The sequence below is a fragment of the Ranitomeya variabilis genome, chromosome 1 (genome assembly GCF_051348905.1).
Source record: "Ranitomeya variabilis isolate aRanVar5 chromosome 1, aRanVar5.hap1, whole genome shotgun sequence".
Lineage (NCBI taxonomy): Eukaryota > Metazoa > Chordata > Amphibia > Anura > Dendrobatidae > Ranitomeya > Ranitomeya variabilis.
Genome location: NC_135232.1, coordinates 3,922,719 through 3,945,479, shown reverse-complemented (window position 1 = coordinate 3,945,479; position 22,761 = coordinate 3,922,719). Strand labels below are relative to the sequence as shown.

The 22,761-nt window shown below is 46.4% G+C and overlaps 1 protein-coding gene across 3 annotated transcripts in view; it reads left to right on the top strand.

Moving 5' to 3' along the window:
- LOC143801748 (uncharacterized) overlaps positions 1 to 22,761 on the top strand; it is a 51,621-nt gene that overhangs the window by 5,240 nt on the left and 23,620 nt on the right. For 2 of the 3 annotated variants that reach the window (XM_077281276.1, XM_077281273.1), the window contains exon 2: positions 16,082 to 16,261. In XM_077281276.1, the coding sequence (XP_077137391.1) occupies positions 16,082 to 16,261 (180 nt within the window). Of the gene's footprint in view, positions 1 to 9,274; positions 9,453 to 16,081; positions 16,262 to 22,761 lie in introns of those variants that run through there. The other variant, XM_077281275.1, reaches the window with a different exon arrangement.

Sequence of the window (22,761 nt, the reverse complement as noted above, 5' to 3'; positions counted from 1 at the left end):
TCTATATTCACAATCTGCATTAGCAAAAACCAACAAAAATAACAGTGACATCATAATAATAGATATCAAAGCATGTTAAGCAAATATTGTCACTGTAAAATGGGACATATATATGGCCAATCATCAATTACAAAACTAACACAACACAAACAAAGGATGATAAACAGGCCCAAGATATAAAAGGGTATATTTTATTAGACACAATTTTAAAATACAAAGGTATAAATAGTGGATAAGACCACAGTGCAAAATAGCTATAGAAACGGGATGGGTGTACCGCGACTGAATATAGGAAATTTACAGGTACAATTGTGCAACGGCGCACATCAATAAAGATATATAGATTATTCTATTACCTCCATATATAGCACATGGAACATATCATCGAATGATAGCACCACAAATCATGATGAAAAATATATGTAACGGCGCAAAATCATATAACATAAGCTGCATTTAATATTTACTCCAAGTGTTGTGACCATCTGATTGTGACAATCTGATGGTCATTGGTGCCCCTCCGGTCTATATTCGCCCTCTGTTGGTCAATGGTGCCCCTCCGGTCTATATTCCCCCTCTGGTGATCATTGGTGCCCCTCCGGTCTATATTCACAATCTGGTGGTCATTGGTGCCCCTCCGGGCTGTATTCACCCTCCTGTAGTCATTGGTGCCCCTCCAGTGTGTATTCACCCTCTGGTGGTCATTGGTGCCCCTCCGGTCTGTATTCACCCTCCTGTAGGCATTGGTGCCCCTCCGGTCTATATTCACAATCTGGTGGTCATTGGTGCCCCTCCGGTGTGTATTCACCCTCTGGTGGTCATTGGTGCCCCTCCGGTCTGTATTCAGCCTCCTGTAGTCATTGGTGCCCCTCCGGTCTGTATTCACCCTCTCGTGGTCATTGGTGCCCCTCCGGTCTGTATTCACCCCCCTGTAGTCATTGGTGCCCCTCCGGTCTGTATTCACCCTCTAGTGGTCATTGGTGCCCCTCCGGTCTGTATTCACCCTCCTGTAGTCATTGGTGCCCCTCCGGTCTGTATTCACCCTCTAGTGATCATTGGTGCCCCTCCGGTCTATATTCACAATCTGATGGTCACTGGTGCCCCTCCGGTCTGTATTCACCCTCCTGTAGTCACTGGTGCCCCTCTGGTCTGTATTCACCCTCTAGTGGTCATTGGTGCCCCTCCGGTCTGTATTCACCCTCCTGTAGTCATTGGTGCCCCTCCGGTCTGTATTCACCCTCTAGTGATCATTGGTGCCCCTCCGGTCTATATTCACAATCTGATGGTCACTGGTGCCCCTCCGGTCTGTATTCACCCTCCTGTAGTCACTGGTGCCCCTCCGGTCTGTATTCACCCTCTGTTGGTCATTGGTGCCCCTCCGGTCTGTATTCACCCTCCTGTAGGCATTGGTGCCCCTCCGGTCTATATTCACAATCTGGTGGTTATTGGTGCCCCTCCAGTGTGTATTCACCCTCTTGTAGTCATTGGTGCCCCTCCGGTCTGTATTCACCTTCCTGTAGTCATTGGTGCCCCTCCGGTCTATATTCACAATCTGGTGGTCATTGGTGCCCCTCCAGTGTGTATTCACCCTCTGGTGGTCATTGGTGCCCCTCCGGTCTGTATTCACCCTCCTGTAGGCATTGGTGCCCCTCCGGTCTATATTCACAATCTGGTGGTCATTGGTGCCCCTCCGGTGTGTATTCACCCTCTGGTGGTCATTGGTGCCCCTCCGGTCTGTATTCAGCCTCCTGTAGTCATTGGTGCCCCTCCGGTCTGTATTCACCCTCTTGTGGTCATTGGTGCCCCTCCGGTCTGTATTCACCCTCTGGTGGTCATTGGTGCCCCTCCGGTCTATATTCACAATCTGGTGGTCATTGGTGCCCCTCCGGTCTGTATTCACCCTCTGGTGGTCATTGGTGCCCCTCCGGTCTATATTCACAATCTGGTGGTCATTGGTGCCCCTCCGGTCTATATTCACAATCTGGTGGTCATTGGTGCCCCTCCGGTCTGTATTCACCCTCTGGTGGTCATTGGTGCCCCTCCGGTCTGTATTCACCCTCTGTTGGTCATTGGTGCCCCTCCGGTCTATATTCACCCTCTGGTGATCATTGGTGCCCCTCCGGTCTATATTCACCCTCTGGTGATCATTGGTGCCTATCCAGGCTGGATTCACCCTCCGTAAGATGTTGGATCTGTCCTACTATGGTTCCAGTTCTTCTTGTAGGAACTGTGCGTGCCCTGCCCCCAGCACTGACAGACTGCCCTCTAGGTGTGTGGTTCTGTACAGCACGCTGCTTGACATATCTTCTGCCATCCACAGCAGCTAAAAGGGTAATACAATTCTGTAAAAACACGCAGGCAGGTATACTTATTTCCAGCCTCAATCATGCGTCCTTAACTCTGCTCTGCCTGCACATCATCGCACAGCAGATCTGACACAAGCAGGGTTTAGTTTTGTTTGATGCCTGCTGCTCATTGATCACTGATATAAAACTGCAAATTACCGTCTGCTGATACATATGTCAGAAGATAATCATTTGCTATACACATCAACAGAGCTGAATTTGCACTTTTGCCTCATTAATCTGTCAGAAGACAAGTTACAAACACAATTCCGCTCTGCTTTTGCTGGTTTTGCTTCCCCTTGTTATTCCTGGTCTATTGTGCAGCACTCTGCTGAAATCCAGCAGTGATGTAAAAACACAAACAGCTATACTGATGTGGATGGCGGAAGATAAAATCAGCAAGATTGGTGTACAGGAGCTGTGAGAGCACATTAGAATAGACTGAGTCAAATCACAAATTATCCTCATGATGTGCCATATATCTGTGGTGGACGCAGCAGAGGTGAGCACAGTACAGCAGAGTTAAGAACCGTACTGTGCAGCAGAGTTAAGAACCGTACTGTGCAGCAGAGTTAAGCACAGTGCAGCATAGCTGAGATCAGTACAGCAAAGCTGAGAGCAGTACAGCAGAGCTGAGAGTAGTACAGCAGAGCTGAGAGCAGTACAGCAAAGCTGAGAATAGTATAGTAGAACTGAGAACACTAATGCAGGGCTGAGGTCAGTACAGCAGAGCTGAGAGCAGTACAGCAGAGCTGAGAATAGTATAGTAGAACTGAGAACACTAATGCAGGGCTGAGGTCAGTACAGCAGAGCTGAGAATAGTATAGTAGAACTGAGAACACTAATGCAGGGCTGAGGTCAGTACAGCAGAGCTGAGAGCAGTACAGCAGAGCTGAGAATAGTATAGTAGAACTGAGAACACTAATGCAGGGCTGAGGTCAGTACAGCAGAGCTGAGAGCAGTACAGCAGAGCTGAGAGCAGTACAGCAGAGCTGAGGATAATATAGTAGAACTGAGAACACTAATGCAGGGCTGAGGTCAGTACAGCAGAGCTGAGAGCAGTACAGCAGAGCTGAGAATAGTATAGTAGAACTGAGAACACTAATGCAGGGCTGAGGTCAGTACAGCAGAGCTGAGAATAGTATAGTAGAACTGAGAACACTAATGCAGGGCTGAGGTCAGTACAGCAGAGCTGAGAGCAGTACAGCAGAGCTGAGAATAGTATAGTAGAACTGAGAACACTAATGCAGGGCTGAGGTCAGTACAGCAGAGCTGAGAGCAGTACAGCAGAGCTGAGAATAGTATAGTAGAACTGAGAACACTAATGCAGGGCTGAGGTCATTGCAGCAGAGCTGAGAGCAGTACAGCAGAGCTGAGAGCAGTACAGAAAAGCTGAGAGCAGTACAGCAAAGCTGAGCACGGTATATAAGAGCTGAAATTAGTACAGCAGAACTAAGATCAGTACAGCAGTGCTGACTGTCACAGATCCAAGGGAGGATATCTTTATCATCCCGCCGCTCACACTATTACAGTGCCTTGCGAAAGTATTCAGCCCCCTGGAACTTTTCATAATAATTTTATTTAACAATAATTTTTATTTATATAGAGCCAACATATTCTGCAGCACTTTACAATTAATTTCAACCTTTTCCCACACATCATGCTTCAAACATAAAGATACCAAATGTAAATGCAGAGCAGGTGCATTTATACGGAGACTGGATCACACACAGGTGGATTATATTTATCATCATTAGGCATTTAGGACAACATTGGATCACTCAGAGATCCACAATGAACTTCTGGAGGGAGTTTGCTGCACTGAACGTAAAGGGTCCGAATAATATTGCACACCCCACTTTTCAGTGTTTGAATTTCCACAAAAAATTTAAGTAACCAATAAATTTAGTTCAACTTCACAATTGTGTTCCACTTGTTGTTGATTCTTCACCAAAAAATTTACATTTGGTATCTTTATGTTTGAAGCATGATATGTGGGAAAAGATTGAAAAGTTCCAGGGAGCTGAATACTTTCGCAAGGCAATGTATGTCATGAACCGGGATTGTTTGGTTGCCCAGTTATTTCTGAAGCAGATTTATCTAAATCCCACTTCCAAGTTCCAGTTTGGAACTTGCAGCTCTCTGGCGCCCCCTTACCCTCCAGGTCAGACAGGGTACTGCACCTAGGATAATTAGTCGCCAGAAAGGCTGCCTTACTTTGTACTGGCTAACGGGTGCACTGCAGCGAGGGCGATATAACTACTCCCATTGAGGGGGGAACAATAATTATCAACGTCGTCCATCGCTACCAGTTCTCCCAAATGCACAGGACAAATCCGCTGCCACCAGCTCCGATTCCTTAATTAATAACGGGTCCGGAGCCAACCCCAATTAGTAGCGTAATTCACTTAAGGACGTGACAGTACGTTATAGAGCAAGGAGAAACGAAGCTAGTAATTTTATATATTTTACTCCAAAAGATAGGCAGTGTTTACAAAAGGGTAAAAGGATATTATAAAATGAGATGATTTTGAATATACAGATGATTACAAATAAAAAGGGATTCAAGTTCAAAAAAACATTTACAGTTCTTTCATATCATTCAGTGGTACGCCATGTGGTGGCGGGGGAGGGGACCTTCTCCACTTACCTTCAGGTCAGATTGCACAGCCTGTCATAGCTGAATCCCCCGGCAAAAGACCTCCTTGTTCGGGCCTCTGAGTTTTATGCCTTTGCCTCAAAGTAAGGGTCTCACATAGGGTGGTCAGAGCTATTGAATGCACTCCTCTTTCTTGAGTATATGAAAAACCATCATCCCACATATCTGGGCGTATCAACCTCATAGAAAGACGACACGATGATCATGATGCTCCCCACGTCATGAGGGTTCCTTTAACCCCTTTCTGACGTACTATCCCGTCGAGGTGGGGTGGGCCCGTATGACCACCGACGGGATAGTACGTCATACGCGATCGGCCGCGCTCACGGGGGGAGCGCGGCCGATCGCGGCCGGGTGTCAGCTGTATATCGCAGCTGACATCCGGCACTATGTGCCAGGAGCAGTCACGGACCGCCCCCGGCACATTAACCCCCGGCACACCGCGATCAAACATGATCGCGGTGTACCGGCGGTATAGGGAAGCATCGCGCAGGGAGGGGACTCCCTGCGGGCTTCCCTGAGACCCCCGGAGCAACGCGATGTGATCGCTTTGCTCCGAGGGTCTCCTACCTCCCTCCTCGCCGCAGGTCCCGGATCCAAGATGGCCGCGGCATCCAGGTCCTGCAGGGAGGGAGGTGGCTTACCGAGTGCCTGCTCAGAGCAGACACTTGGTAAGCCTGCAGCCCTGCACAGCAGATCGTCGATCTGACAGAGTGCTGTGCACACTGCCAGATCAATGATCTGTGATGTCCCCCCCTGGGACAAAGTAAAAAAGTAAAAAAAAAAATTCCCCACATGTGTGTAAAAAATAAAAATAAAAAAAATATCCTAAATAAAGAAAAAAATATATATATTATTCCCATAAATACATTTCTTTAGCTAAATAAAATAAAAAAAACAATAAAAGTACACATATTTAGTATCGCCGCGTCCGTAACGACCCAACCTATAAAACTGCCCCACTAGTTAACCCCTTCAGTAAACACCGTAAGGAAAAAAAAAACGAGGCAAAAAACAACGCTTTATTATCATACCGCCGAACAAAAAGTGGAATAACACGCGATCAAAAAGACTGATATAAATAACCATGGTACCGCTGAAAACGTCATCTTGTCCCGCAAAAAACGAGCCGCCATACAGCATCAGCAAAAAAATAAAAAAGTTATAGTCCTGAGAATAAAGCGATACCAAAATAATTATTTTTTCTATAAAATAGTTTTTATCGTATAAAAGCACCAAAACATAAAAAAAATGGTATAAATGAGATATCGCTGTAATTGTACTGACCCGACGAATAAAACTGCTTTATCAATTTTACCAAACGCGGAACGGTATAAACGCCTCCCCAAAAAGAAATTCATGAATAGCTGGTTTTTGATCACTCTGCCTCACAAAAATCGGAATAAAAAGCGATCAAAAAATGTCACGTGTCCGAAAATGTTACCAATAAAAACGTCAACTCGTCCCGCAAAAAAAAAGACCTCACATGACTCTGTGGACTCAAATATGGAAAAATTATAGCTCTCAAAATGTGGTAACGCAAAAAATATTTTTTGCAATGAAAAGCGTCTTTCAGTGTGTGACGGCTGCCAATCATAAAAATCCGCTAAAAAACCCGCTATAAAAGTAAATCAAACCCCCCTTCATCACCCCCTTAGTTAGGGAAAAATAAAAAAATAAAAAAATGTATTTATTTCCATTTTCCCATTAGGGTTAGGGTTAGGGCTAGAGTTAGGATTAGAGTTAGGGCTAGGGTTAGGGTTAGGGCAAGGGTTAGGGCTAGGGTTAGGGCTAGGGTTGGGGCTAGGGTTGGGGCTAGGGTTGGGGCTAGGGTTAGGGCTAGGGTTGGGGCTAGGGTTAGGGTTAGGGCTAGGGTTAGGACTAGGGTTAGGGTTAGGGTTAGGGCAAGGGTTAGGGCGAGGGTTAGGGCGAGGGTTGGGGCTAGGGTTGGGGCTAGGGTTGGGGCTAGGGTTGGGGCTAGGGTTGGGGCTAGGGTTAGGGCTAGTGTTACGGCTAGTGATAGGGCTAGGGTTATTGTTAGGGCTAGGGTTGGGGCTAGGGTTGGGGCTACAGTTAGGGTTGGGGCTAAAGATAGGGTTAGGGTTTGGATTACATTTACGGTTGGGAATAGGGTTGGGTGTGTCTGGGTTAGAGGAGTGGTTAGGGTTACTGTTGGGATTAGGGTAAGGGGTGTGTTTGGATTAGGGTTTCAGTTATAATTGGGGGGTTTCCACTGTTTAGGCACATCAGGGGATCTCCAAACGGGACATGGCATCCGATCTGAATTCCAGCCAATTCTGCGTTGAAAAAGGAAAACAGTGCTCCTTCCCTTCAGAGCTCTCCCGTGTGCCCAAACAGGGGTTTACCCCAACATATGGGGTATCGGCGTACTCAGGACAAATTGGACAACAACTTTTGGGGTCCAATTTATGCTGATACCCTTGTGAAAATACAAAACTGGGGGCTAAAAAATCATTTTTGTGAAAAAAAAAAAAGAATTTTTATTTTCACGGCTCTGCGTTATAAACTGTAGTGAAACACTTGGGGGTTCAAAGCTCTCAAAACACATCTAGATAAGTTCCTTAGGGGGTCTACTTTCCAAAATGGTGTCACTTGCGGGGGGTTTAATGTTTAGGCACATCAGGGGCTCTCCAAACGCAACATGGCATCCCATCTTAATTCCAGTCAATTTTGCATTGAAAAGTCAAACGGCGCTCCTTCCCTTCCGAGCTCTGCTATGCGCCCAAACAGTGGTTTACCCCCACATATGGGGTATCGTCGTACTCAGGACAATTTGCACAACAACTTTTGTGGTCTAATTTCTTCTCTTACCCTTGGGGAAATAAAAAAATGGGGGCGAAAAGATCATTTTTGTGAAAAAATATGATTTTTTATTTTTACGGCTCTGCATTATAAACTTCTGTGAAGCACTTGTTGGGTCAAAGTGCTCACCACACATCTAGATAAGTTCCTTAGGGGGTCTACTTTCCAAAATGGTGTCACTTGTGGGGGGTTTCAATGTTTAGGCACATCAGGGGCTCTCCAAACGCAACATGGCGTCCCATCTCAATTCCAGTCAATTTTGCATTGAAAAGTCAAATGGCGCTCCTTCCCTTCCGAGCTCTGCCATGCGCCCAAACAGTGGTTTACCCCCACATATGGGGTATCAGCGTACTCAGGACAAATTGTACAACTAATTTTGGGGTCTATTTTCTCCTGTTACCCTTGGTAAAATAAAACAAATTGTAGCTGAAATAAATTTTTTGTGAAAAAAAGTTAAATGTTCATTTTTATTTAAACATTCCAAAAATTCCTGTGAAACACCTGAAGGGTTAATAAACTTCTTGAATGTGGTTTTGAGCACCTTGAGGGGTGCAGTTTTTAGAATGGTGTCACACTTGGGTATTTTCTATCATATAGAACCCTCAAAATGACTTCAAATGAGATGTGGTCCCTAAAAAAAAATGGTGTTGTAAAAATGAGAAATTGCTGGTCAACTTTTAACCCTTATAACTCCGTCACAAAAAAAAAATGTTGGTTCCAAAATTGTGCTGATGTAAAGTAGACATGTGGGAAATGTTACTTATTAAGTATTTTGCGTGACATATGTCTGTGATTTAAGGGCATAAAAATTCAAAGTTGGAAAATTGCGAAATTTTCAAAATTTTCGCCAAATATTCGTTTTTTTCACAAATAAACGCAAATTATATCAAAGAAATTTTACCACTATCATGAAGTACAATATGTCACGAGAAAACAATGTCAGAATCGCCAAAATCCGTTGAAGCGTTCCAGAGTTATAACCTCATAAAGGGACAATGGTCAGAATTGTAAAAATTGGCCCGGTCATTAACGTGCAAACCACCCTTGGGGGTGAAGGGGTTAAAGGGCACCTGTCACCTCGTTTTTTCAGTATGAGATAAAAATACCGTTAAATAGGGCCTGAGCTGTGCATTACAACAGTGTATTTTGTGGACCCCGATTCCCCACCTATGCTGCCAAAATACGTTACCAAAGTAGCCGTTTTTGCCTGTCAATCAGGCTGGTCTGGTCAAAAGGGCGTGGTGTCTTCCCCCAGATCTTGCTTAGTTTTCCGTTGGTGGCGTAGTGGTGTGCGCATGCCCAAGGTCCCGAATCCACTGCACAGGGGAGTTAAAATGCGAACTCTGCTTCAGGAAAATGGCCGCCGCGATCTCCATCTGCGCACGCGCGGCATCCCGCGGCCATTTTCCTGAAGCCGCGGCCAGCAGAGGAAGATGGCCGCCCCCACCGAGCACCAATGAAATTGTGCACATCGCGCTCTTTTAACTCCCCTGTGCAGTGCATTCGGGACCTTGGGCATGCGTAAACCACTACGCCACCAACGGAAAACTAAGCAAGATCTGGGGGAAGACACCACGCCCATCTGACCAGACCAGCCTGATTGACAGGCGAAAACGGCTACTTTGGTAACGTATTTTGGCAGCATAGGTGGGGAATCGGGGTCCACAAAATACACTGTTGTAACGCACAGCTCAGGCCCTATTTAACGGTATTTTTATCTCATACTGAAAAAACGAGGTGACCGGTGCCCTTTAAGTGTAAACACAAGGTAGATATATGACCCGCTTAAACTGCAATCCTTCTCTCGGTCCCTGCGAGGCGCTGAGCTCAGAAAATGCACCGGCGTGTAGCCCTATTGTCGCACATCCCAAATATGTAACTTTCATATCTCTGTCACTAATTAGGGTCAAGTTATGCCTTACTATTAACCCCTATACTACTATTACGGCGGAGGTCAGATCCCCTATTTTGAACAGCTGACATGTGCCCGCAATAGCGGCGGGTGAAATCGCGATCCACCTGCCGCTATTAACTAGTTAAATGCCGCTGTCAAATGCTGACAGCGGCATTTAACCGGCGCTTCCTGCCATCAGGCCGGAAATGCGCTCATCACCAACCCCCGGCACATGATCAGCGATGCGTCGGCATAGTAACCAGAGGTCTCTTTGAGACCTCTATGGTTACTGATGGTGGCCTGCTGTGAGCTCCACCCTGTAATTCAGCTACATAGGAGCGATCTGATGATCGCTGCTATGAAGCAGAGGCGATCCAGTTGTGCCAGCTTCTAGTTTCCCATGAAGGCTGTTGAAGTATGGCAAAAGTAAAAAAAAAAAAAAAGTTTAAAAAAATATGAAAAAAATAAAAAATATATAAAAGTTTAAATCACCCCCCTTTTGCCCCATTCAAAATAAAACAATGACAAAAATCAAACCTGCACATATTTGGTATCACCGCATTCAGAATCGCCCGATCTATCAATAAAAAAAGGGATCAACCTGATCGCTAAACGGCATAGCGAGAAAAAGTCAAAACGCCAAAATTAAATTTTTTTGGTCACCACAACATTGCATTAAATGTAATAACGGGCGATCAAAAGAACGAATCTGCACCAAAATGGTATAATTAAAAACATCAGCTCGGCACGCAAAAAATAAGCCCTCACCCGACCCCAGATCACGAAAAATGGAGACGCTACGTGTATCGGAAAATGGCGCAATTTTTTTTTTTTTTTTTAGCAAAGTTTGGAATTTGTTTTTACCACTTAGATAAAATGTAACCTAGACATGTGAGGTGTCTATGAACTCGTAATGACCTGGAGAATCATAATGGCAGCTCAGTTTTAGCATTTAGTGAACCGAGCAAAAAGCCAAACAAAAACAAGTGTGGGATTGCACTTTTTTTGCAATTTCACCGCACTTGGAATTTTTTTCCCATTATCTAGTACATGACATGGTAAAACCAATGATGTCATTCAAAAGTACAACTCGTCCCGCAAAAAATAAGCCATCACATGGCCATATTGACAGAAAAATAAAAAAGTTATAGCTCTGGGAAGGAGGGGAGTGAAAAACGAATATGGAAAAGGGCAAGGTCTTGAAGGGGTTAAGTTATGGCTGCCTTTCCCAGCTTAGGCCCATAAACTGCTCAGTGAACGTTGCTGGTACGCTGGTCTCACATTACAGCTATATAGCACGGGGGAGGGATGGGGAAAGGTGAAATCGCACACAGGCACATGCAGGCAGAGGAAAGTGCAGCTGAGAGCTCTGTATGTGTAATTGAAGTAATAAGAAATAATAAGAAGTAATAAGAAATTCGTATTTCCTGACACTGACGATAATACATCAGTAATGCGATCAGTATAGCAGAGCTCAGGACAGTATAGTGTAGTGAAGCTGAGAACACTACACCAAAGCTGAGCACAGTACAGCAGAGCGTAGAACAGTACAGTAGAGCAGAGCATAGTACAACAGAACTGAGCACAGTACAGCAGACCTGAGAACAGTATAGCAGTGCTGAGCACAGTACACTAAATATGAGCACAGTTCACCAGAGCTGAGCACAGTACACCAGAGCTGAGAACAGTACAGTAGAGCTGAGCACAGTACAACAGAGCGTAGAACAGTACAGTAGAGCAGAGTATAGTACAACAGAGCTGAGCATAGTACAGCAGACGTGAGAACAGTATAGCAGTGCTGAGCACAGTACACTAAATATGAGCACAGTTCACCAGAGCTGAGCACAGTACACCAGAGCTGAGAACAGTACAGCAGAGCTGAGCACAGTACAGCAGAGCGTAGAACAGTACAGTAGAGCAGAGCATAGTACAACAGAGCTGAGCATAGTACAGCAGACGTGAGAACAGTATAGCAGTGCTGAGCACAGTACACTAAATATGAGCACAGTACACCAGAGCTGAGAACAGTAGAGCAGAGCATAGAACAGTACAGTAGAGCAGAGCATAGTACAACAAAGCTGAGCACAGTACAACAGAGCGTAGAACACTACACCAAAGCTGAGCACAGTACAGCAGAGCGCAGAACAGTACAGTAGAGCAGAGCATAGTACAACAGAGCTGAGCATAGTACAGCAGACCTGAAAACAGTGTAGCAGTGCTGAGCACAGTACACTAAATATGAGCACAGTACAGCAGACCTGAGAACAGTATAGCTGTGCTGAGCACAGTACACTAAATATGAGCACAGTACACCAGAGCTGAGAACAGTACAGCAGAGCTGAGCACAGTACAGCAGAGCGTAGAACAGTACAGTAGAGCAGAGCATAGTACAACAGAGCTGAGCACAGTACAACAGAGCGTAGAACAGTATAGCAGTGCTGAGCACAGTAGACTAAATATGAGCACAGTACACCAGAGCTGAGAACAGTACTGCAGAGCTGAGCACAGTACAGCAGAGCGTAGAACAGTACAGCAGAGCAGAGCATAGTACAACAGAGCTGAGCATAGTACAGCAGACGTGAGAACAGTATAGCAGTGCTGAGCACAGTATACTAAATATAAGCACAGTACACCAGAGCTGAGAACAGTAGAGCAGAGCACAGTACAGCAGAGCATAGAACAGTACAGTAGAGCAGAGCATAGTACAACAAAGCTGAGCACAGTACAACAGAGCGTAGAACAGTACAGTAGAGCAGAGCATAGTACAACAAAGCTGAGCACAGTACAACAGAGCGTAGAACACTACACCAAAGCTGAGCACAGTACAGCAGAGTGTAGAACAGTACAGTAAAGCAGAGCATAGTACAACAGAGCTGAGCATAGTACAGCAGACCTGAGAACAGTATAGCAGTGCTGAGCACAGTACACTAAATATAAGCACAGTACACCAGAGCTGAGAACAGTAGAGCAGAGCTGAGCACAGTACAGCAGAGCATAGAACAGTACAGTAGAGCAGAGCATAGTACAACAAAGCTGAGCACAGTACAACAGAGCGTAGAACACTACACCAAAGCTGAGCACAGTACAGCAGAGCGTAGAACAGTACAGTAGAGCAGAGCATAGTACAGCAGATCTGAAAACAGTATAGCAGTTCTGAGCACAGTACACTAAATATGAGCACAGTACAGCAGACCTGAGAACAGTATAGCTGTGCTGAGCACAGTACACTAAATATGAGCACAGTACACCAGAGCTGAGAACAGTACAGCAGAGCTGAGCACAGTACAGCAGAGCGTAGAACAGTACAGTAGAGCAGAGCATAGTACAACAGAGCTGAGCACAGTACAACAGAGTGTAGAACACTACACCGAAGCTGAGCACAGTACAGCAGAGCGTAGAACAGTACAGTAGAGCAGAGCATAGTACAACACAGCTGAGCACAGTACAACAGAGCGTAGAACACTACACCAAAGCTGAGCACAGTACAGCAGAGCGTAGAACAGTAGAGCAGAGCATAGTACAACAGAGCTGAGCACAGTACAACAGAGCGTAGAACACTAAACCAAAGCTGAGCACAGTACAGCAGAGCGTAGAACAGTACAGTAGAGCAGAGCATAGTACAACAGAGCTGAGAATAGTACAACAGAGCTGAAGTCAGTACAGCAGACCTGAGAACAATATAGCAGTGCTGAGCAAAGTACACCAAATATGAGCACAGTACACCAGAGCTGAGCACAGTACACCAGAGCTGAGAATAGTACAGCAGTTTGGGTAAGAATACAATTGGAGAACAGAAAGGATGCTATTGTAGGTGTTTACTATAGGCTACCTGGACAGACTGAAGATATGATGAACTATTTTTACATCTACTACTCCCATCATCCCTGGCCCCAGAACTCACAATCTAATCTCCTATCACACAATATATCACTACTTCCATCATCCCTGATGTCACGGATTTCACCGGCTATGTCAGGGATCCCACCAATATGTCAGGGTTTATGGGGAAGATACCTTTATCATCCCCACCACTCACACCAATTTGTCATGAACCGGGGTTGTTTGGTTGGCCCTGGTTCCTTCTGAAGGGGATTTATCTATATCCCACTTCCCAGTCCCGGTTTGGAACTTGCTGCTCTCTGGCGCTCCCCTTACTCTTAGGTCAGTCAGGGTACTGCACCTAGGGTAATTAGTCGCCAGAAAGGCTGCCTGCTATGTACTGGCTACTGGGCATGCTGCAGTGAGGGAGATATAACTACTCCCACACAGGCGGGAACAATAATTATCAACACCGCCAGTCGCTGCAAGGACACCCAATTGCACAGGACAAAGTATGCTGCCACCAGCTCCGATTTTCCAAGGATTAATGGGTCCGGAGCCAACCCAAATCAGTAACGTAATTCACTTCAGATGACGCGACAGTTCGTTTAGAGCATGGAGAGACAAGCTAGTAATTTTATATTTTACTCCAAAAAATGGTAGACAGTGTTTACAAAGTATAAAAAGAAATTATAAAGGAGACAATATTATATGTACAATACAAATTACAAATAAAATGGGATTAAAATTGAAAAGAACACTTACAGGTCATTATGTCATTCATCTTGACTGGCCATCTGCTGGGGGGGGAAGGGTGAGCATATATCCAGATGCATAGCACCCCTCTGTATAGCAGCTGGACCCCAGACAAAAGACACTGCAAGAATGTTGTCTCACTAAGTTATTCCCTAGCCTAAAACCAAAGCACTCCCCCTGTGGTGACATCACTTAGAGGCTGACACCTCCCCTTTACTTAGAATATGAAAACTATTTTTACGTATATCTCGCTGTATGAACCTCGTATAAGAAAGACACGATGATCAGAATGTGCCCCACAACATGGGAATTCTTTTAAGTGTAAACACAGAGTAATTACCTGAATCGCTTGCGGAGAAACCCGCACTTTGCATTTGTTGCTTTTGGCTTCTAGTGCTTTCAGTCAGTGATAGATCTATCGATGGACATCCGGAATATATAATTCTTATAACAATAACCCGGATCGGTGCCCTTATAGATCCCGTTAATAGAACAAAGAATTGTATGCAGTTTGGAAGTGGCTATACCAGTTCGGGCTGGTATTGGTTGGGAGGAGGGAATGAGTAGTTTTACAGAGATTTGTCTGCTGCAGCTAAAAGCCATAAACTGTTCACACATTGGTATCAAGTTGCACAGAGTGTATGAGCGAATGCAGAGGGGGAGAAAGGGGGTTGAATCTGCAGCGTGTGTCTGGAAAGCCATGTAACCTTCTGAAGCTAAACTCACAATATGACATTTTTAAATTATCATGACACCTGACCTCCTCCAGAGCTCACAATCTAGTCTCCTATCACACAGTGTATCACTACTCCCATCATCCCCGACCCCAGAGCTCACAATGTAATCTCCTATCACACAATGTATCACTACTCCCATCATCCCTGACTCCACCCAGAACTCACAATCTAAGCTCCTATCACACAATGTATCATGTTGTGAATTTACCTTTTGGCTCCCTCTAGTGGTTGCTAGTGATTTGACTCTGGGTATGTCATTCATCCCTTGTATGCTCACCTGGGTCGTTAGGTCAGGGGTGTTGCTATATAAGCTCCCTGGACCTTCAGTTCAATGCCTGGCAACGTTGTAATCAGAGCTAATCTGTTGTGCTCTTGTCTACTGATCCTGGTTCCTGCTAAATTAAGCTAAGTCTGCTTTCTTGCTTTTTGCTATTTGTTTTTGTTTGCATTTTTGTCCAGCTTGTACATAATCTGTATCCTAACCTTGCTGGAAGCTCTAGGGAGGCTGGAGTTCTCCCCCCGGGCTGTTAGACGGTTCGGGGGTTCTTGTATCTCCAGTGTGGAATTTTGTTAGGGTTTTTGTTGACCATATAAGTTATCTTACTACATTCTGCTATTAGTAAGTGGGCCTCTCTTTGCTAGACCTAGTTCATCTCTGTGTTTGTCATTTCCTCTTACCTCACCGTTATTATTTGTGGGGGGCTTGTATCCGACTTTTGGGGTCTATTCTCTGGAGGCAAGAGAGGTCTTTGTTTTCCTCTTCTAGGGGTAGTTAGTCCTCCGGCTGGCGCGAGACATCTAGCGACCAACGTAGGCATGTTCCCCGGCTACTTCTAGTGTTGGCGTTAGGAGTAGTTATATGGTCAACCCAGTTACCACTGCCCTATGAGCTGGATTTTTGTACGTCGCAGACTTACTTGTTCCTCTGAGACCCTCGCCATTGGGGTCATAACAGTATCACTACTGTCATCATCCCTGACCCCGGAGCTCACAATCTATGTTCCTATGTTTCTCGGTTCGCCATGGTGGTCTCCTGCTGTGCCCTCAGTTGTGTGATGGACCCTCAGACACAAGCTGTTCGGCTGTGGACACTGACTGAGACTCACACCCTCTTGGACCTCATCCGAGATATGGGCGTCATCCGGTTTCTGACCCAAAAAGGCTCCCAGAACTCTGAAGTATTTGGCCGGCTAAGTGAGCTACTGGGGCGCTGTAACATCCGAGTGAGGTGAGTTGTATAAACAGAAGGGTACAAAGTAGGGTGTGTACAGTAGGGGGTCAGTGTGTAGTGTGTACTGTTGGTGGTCAGTGTGGGGTGTGTACAGTTGATGGTCAGTGTAGGGTTTGTACAGTTGGGGTTCAGCATGGGGTGTATACAGTTGGGGTCCAATATGTAGTTTGTGCAGTTGGGGGTCAGTGTGGGGTGTGTGCAGTTGGGGTCCAGTGTGGGGTGTGTACATTGGGGTCCAGTGTGGGGTGCATACAGTTGGGGTCCAGTGTGGGGTGCATACAGTTGGGGTCAAGTGTGGGGTGTGTACAATTGGGGTCCAGTGGGGGTGCATACAGTTGGGGTCAAGTGTGGGGTGTGTACAGTTGGGGTCAAGTGTGGGGTGTGTACAGTTGGGGTCCAGTCTTGAGTGTGTACAGTTGTGGTCCAGTGTGGAGTGTGTACAGTTGGGGGTGAGTGTGGGGTGTGTACTGTTGGGGGTGAGTGTGGGGTGTGTACTTTTGGGGTCCAGTGTGGGGTGTGTACAGTTGGGGGTCAGTGTGGGGTGTGTACATTTGGGGGTCAGTTTGGGGTGTGTACAGTTGGGGTCCAGTCTTGAGTGTGTACAGTTGTGGTCCAGTGTGGAGTGTGTACAGTTGGGGGTAGGTGTGGGGTGTGTACAGTTGGGGTCCAGTGTGGGGTGTGTACATTTGGGGTCCAGTGTGGGGTGTGTACAGTTGGGGGTCAGTGTGGGGTGTGTACATTTGGGGGGTCAGTGTGCGGTGTGTACAGTTGGGGTCCAGTGTTGGGTGTGTACATTTGGGGGTCAGTGTGCGGTGTGTACAGTTGGGGTCCAGTGTGGGGTATGTACAATTGGGGGTCTGTGGGCTGTGCACAATTGGGAAATTTTAGGAAAAGTTGGTCTAAAGAGGACGTGGCGGTACATTTAGAGCAAGGAGAGCAAAGCTAGTAAAGTTTTATAGCTTTTACTGCAAAAAGAAATAGGCAGTGTTTACAGAAGTATAAAAAGATATTACAAAATGAGACAATTACAATATGCACAGACAATTATAAAACAAAAGAGATTAAAGTGAAGATTTACATATTTCAGTTACTGGCAAGCCATGTGGAATGGGGAGGGGAGACATCCCAATGCATCAGGTCAGGTTGCACAGCCTCTGGTAGCTGACATCGAGGGCAAAAGACACCGTCCTAAGTGAGCTTCAATATCTTATACCCTCTGTCCATGGCATCACTGAGGGGGCGGAGCTATGGGATGTACTTCCCCTTTTCAAAGCTACTAAGAACTTACTGCAAACTTATAACCATCATAACTCGGGCTGCGAGGCTCGTAGGATGATGGCAGGGCTATTGTCTTTCTTATTATGAAATTAGCTTCCTATTGCTACCGAGCACGAACTATCTGCAGGCTAGGGGGAAGCAGGAACCCTTTTCTCAGCTCCTGACAGGTGTCAATGCTTCAAAAGCTACCAGTGGGCAGCTCTACCAATGCAGATGCCAAAACTGTAAGCTTGCCACCTCTATCATTAAGCGGTGCTATGATATTTTAAGTTGAATAACCCTGTCCGGGAACAAAAAAACATGTGCTTCTGGGTAAACCGGATTTAGCTGGTCATAGAACTACTCTTTGTGCGGCTGGCACACACTAGGGTTTCACGTTACAGCTGTATGCAGGTGAGAGGGAAGGGTGAGGGGAATCACACATTCCCGAGGAAGGGGGGAAAGAGTGAGATAGAAGTACACAAGCAGGCTGTGTGAGAAGAAGAGCTGCCATGTGCAAGCAGAAGGGGGGCCGTTGCTGCAGCATGTGGACTTTACACAAACCTAATGGGAGAAATGGAAGCGCGTGTGTGTCCCAGTAAATGCAGGGGAGCGTGAATGTGTGTCCCAGTAAATGCAGGGGAAAGTTCTAGAAGTGTACCTAGGATATGAGCATATTCATATTATCGTGACAGAAGTGTCTAACACAGAAAACACCTGGAGTAGATATGCAACATTAAAAGTTATATTTTATGTGATTGATTAAAATGACAAACATCAACAAACACCATACAGATCTAAAAGTGCTCTCTGAGTACAGTCCATGATAGGTTCCCTCATCTCTGCACCTGCCTAGCAGTGGAGGTTGGCACCTGCCTAGCAGCGGAGGTTGGCGCCTGCCTAGCAGCGGAGGTTGGCGCCTGCCTAGCAGCGGAGGTTGGCGCCTGCCTAGCAGCGGAGGTTGGCGCCTGCCTAGCAGCGGAGGTTGTCACCTGTCTAGCAGCGGAGGTTGGCACCTACCTAGCAGCGGAGGTTGGCACCTGCCTAGCAGCGGAGGTTGGCACCTGCCTAGCAGCGGAGGTTGGCACCTGCCTAGCAGCGGAGGTTGGCACCTGCCTAGCAGCGGAGGTTGGCACCCTATGTATATTACGAGTGATGGCGCCACCGCTCCTCAGCAGCTGGTTCCGAAGTTACAAGCTACTAACCATAAGTACCCCCTTATGCTGTTGGTTTGATGTGTATCATGTATTGTATTGATGTGTCCTTCATTATAACATCATTCATTTTTCACTGTTAATTGATTGTTCCCAATTTGCCTTATTTCACCTGGGAGATTCATGTACATTTATCCTAGGGACTCCCAGGGTCAGCCGCCGAGGAGCAGGGGTGCCACATCCGCTGTCAAGTAGGGTGCCAACCTACGCTAGTCACTAGGATTTCATTGGCACGGAACAGCTTACAGGGGTACTACTAGTTCATCGTAAATCATCTAATATGATTTTTTTGATGCCTTTCAGTTCACTCGCCCATTCACCTCTCTGACACTTGCATATACATACATATATATATATATATATATATATATATATATATATATATATATATATATATATATATACATACAGTGGGGCAAAAAAGTATTTAGTCATTCAGCAATAGTGCAAGTTCCACCACTTAAAAAGATGAGAGGCGTCTGTAATTTACATCATAGGTAGACCTCAACTATGGGAGACAAACTGAGAAAAAAAAAATCCAGAAAATCACATTGTCTGTTTTTTTTATCATTTTATTTGCATATTATGGTGGAAAATAAGTATTTGGTCAGAAACAAACAATCAAGATTTCCAGGTCACCACCTGACAGCACCATGGAGGACGTCCTTCTCATCCGTAGTGGGACAGGAAACCACGAGAGTTCAAAAGGACCCTCCCCCTTCCACCCTTCAGTGTTTTTTCCTGTCCCACTGTGGATGGGAACGACGAGAGATTCGCCTGTCCCTACAGAGAGTGTGGATCGGGGGGGCTCGGCCTCTTCCTTCCCGCTGTGTATACTCTGTCAGCTGACACCCAAGTGATCGGGTCCCTCAGCTTGTACCAGTGCAGCGCTGCTCCTGGTAAAAGAGGTCGCTTCCCCTGGCGGGGGCTCTCGACCTCGGAGGATGCCCCACAGATGTACCTGCTATCGCTCCTGCAAGGCACATCCTTCGCATGCGATTCCAAAGCCGGGTGGTACGCTGACTCCTCGGGACACTGGCCGGGCGCCGAAAAACATGGCGGCCAGTGACTTCCGGTTCACCGCGCCGGGCGTCACTTCCGGGTCACGGCCGGGAACAATGGCGGCATCCTCTTTGCTCCTGGTGAGGAGTGGGGGCTAAAAGTATATAAGGTATGTAGCGCAGCAGCGGCGGCGGCTTCTGCTATGGAGGATCCAAATCCTATGGCTGCGGCGAGCGCAGAGGGGCCGGGGTCCCAGGCTCATGTGAGTTCACCTCGTGGTGAGATTTATTCTGCCCCTGTAGAATATCCATTTAGCGATATTCTTATTTATTTTAGGGACATTCTTCATCTGGAGAGAAGAGAAGGAATAGGAAATGTCCTTTATGTGCCTCGAAGCTTGCCGTCTCCTGGCAGAAACCTCTCTGTGAGCCCTGCACTGCCCGTATTGTGGGGGAGGAGCAGGCCTCCCTAACAACAAGCATGAGAACTATGGTTAGGGAAGAAGTGCAGGCTTCAATATCTAACCTTTCCACTCCCCTGTCGACCCAGTCTGATTACCAGGATCTTCCCAGGTCCAGGAAGAGACAGAGAGAGTCTGACCTGTCATCCGAAGACAGTCCCTTAGACTCTGAGATGGAGGAAGAGGAAGTGTGCAGAGACCCTCCTCATAGGGGAAAGAAATACTTGTTCTCTTCTAACGATATAGAAGAGCTACTGGGAGCTGCGAGACAAACTATGCAGGGCGAGGAGCCTTCAACCTCTAAATCTGTCCAGGACGAGATGTTCGGGGGCTTACGTTCACAAACGTCAAAGGTCTTCCCGGTTAATGCCCACATTCGGTGAGTCCGAGCCGGCTAGTCTCTAACCTTGTCTCAGTTAGCAGCCATTAACCTCTTCATCACCTCTTCCCGCAGTTCAATGATTTTAGAAGAGTGGGAAGAGGCAGAGAAGAGGATCTCCATTCCAAAAGACTTTAGGCTACGTCTTCCTTTTGACCATGAGGAGGTCAAAGATTGGGAAGATATACCGAAAATTGACATCCCACTAGCAAAAGTATCAAAAAGGACTGCCATACCATTTGAGGACTCCTCAAACTTGAAGGAGCCTATGGACAGGAAGGCAGATGGTCTCCTTAAAAGAGCGTGGGAGAGTTCGGCCGCAGTGATCCGCACAAATATCGCGGCAACATCTGTGGCGAGAGCAATGCATCTATGGGTCGACGACTTGAAAGACCAATTGTCAGCAAAGGCCTCAAGGGAATCTATTATTAAAGCTATCCCTTTGCTAAAACTTGCTACAGGGTTTCTCGCAGATGCCACGGCGGAATCTGTGAGATTCACAGCCAGAGGCCAATCATTATCAAATGCTGCCCGGAGGGCCATATGGCTGAAAAGTTGGTCGGGGGATGTCCATTCAAAGAACAAATTATGTTCCATTCCCTTTTCGGGGGGCAGAGTCTTTGGTCCCATATTAGATGACATACTGGAAAAAGCTTCTGATGAAAAGAAGGGGTTTCCAGAAGAGAAAAAGAAAAAATTCCAGCCCTTTCGTAGGCCCTATTACAGTCAAAGATCAGACTATAGGGGTAAGGGTAAGCAGGGGAGATGGAGCTACCAGAAAGGGGGAGAAAATAGGAACCGAAATAGAGATCCTGGTCCCTCAAACCCTAGGTCAGAGTTCCGGAGAAAATGACGCCACCAGGATAGGGGGACGGTTGCTAAACTACCTAGAAGAGTGGGAGAAAATTACCACAAGCCCATGGGTCCTTCAGGTTATATCTCAGGGGTACAGGATAGAATTCAACTCCCTTCCCCGAGAAAGATATTTTGTATCCAACGCCCGTCTCTCTTCAGTCTCTCCAATGTGGTCGGACGTACAGGATCTCCTCCGGATGGGGGCGATATCTCCTGTGCCTCCTCACCAAATAGGAACAGGTCACTACTCGGGTCTCTTTTCTATAAAAAAAACCCTCAGGAGAATCCCGGACCATTATAAATCTCAGGCCTCTAAACAGATGGCTAAAATACAAGAGGTTCAAGATGGAGTCCATCCGCTCCACAATTCCCCTTCTAGGAAAAGACGTGGTAATGTGCACTTTAGACTTAAAGAGTGCATATTACCACGTGCCAATATTTCCACATCAGAGATACCTGAGATTTGCAGTAGAGAAGGAAGGAGAAGTATTCCATTATCAGTTTCGTTGCCTTCCATTTGGATTGGCGTCGGCTCCAAGAGTTTTCACAAAACTCATCATTGAGATCGTGTCTTACCTCAGGAAACGAGATATCACGATAATACCATATCTCGACGATTTCCTGTTGGTAGCAGACTCTGTAGGGCAACTCAAGGTCGATTCTCAGTTGGTGATCTCCACACTGCAGAAGTTAGGATGGGTGTTGAACTGGGAAAAGTCACACCTAACTCCAAGATCAAGAAGACAGTTCCTAGGGGTAGTGCTGGACTCGAAGATCAGAAAATCATTCCTTCCGGACAAAAGGCGGTCCGATCTGATAAAAAAGGTTCGACAGTTTGCAAAAAATCGAGTGACAATAAGAGATGCAATGAAGATCTTGGGCATCATGACAGCCTGTATCCCATGTGTCAGCTGGAGTCAATTCCACTCTCGTCAGTTGCAAAAGGCGGTTCTGTCATCATGGGACAGAAGACAGTCTTCGTTGGACAAGGTGTTTCTTCTGTCTCACCGGGTCAGACAATCCCTACGATGGTGGACGATGTCAGAAAACCTCCGGATCGGTGTCCCTTGGATCCAGACCCCGGCAGTCACGGTAACAATGGACGCGAGCCAGCAGGGCTGGGGTGGCCAGGTTCTCGGAAGATTCTTCCAGGGACAATGGAATCTGGAAGATGGCAGCAATTCCTCAAACCACAGAGAGCTGCATGCGGTTTGGAAGGTGTTGCGTTCAGCCCGGTTCTTGCTAAAAAACAAGCACCTGAAGATCTTTTCGGACAACATGACGACAGTGGCCTTTCTTCGTCATCAGGGAGGGCCAAGGCATCCGAAGC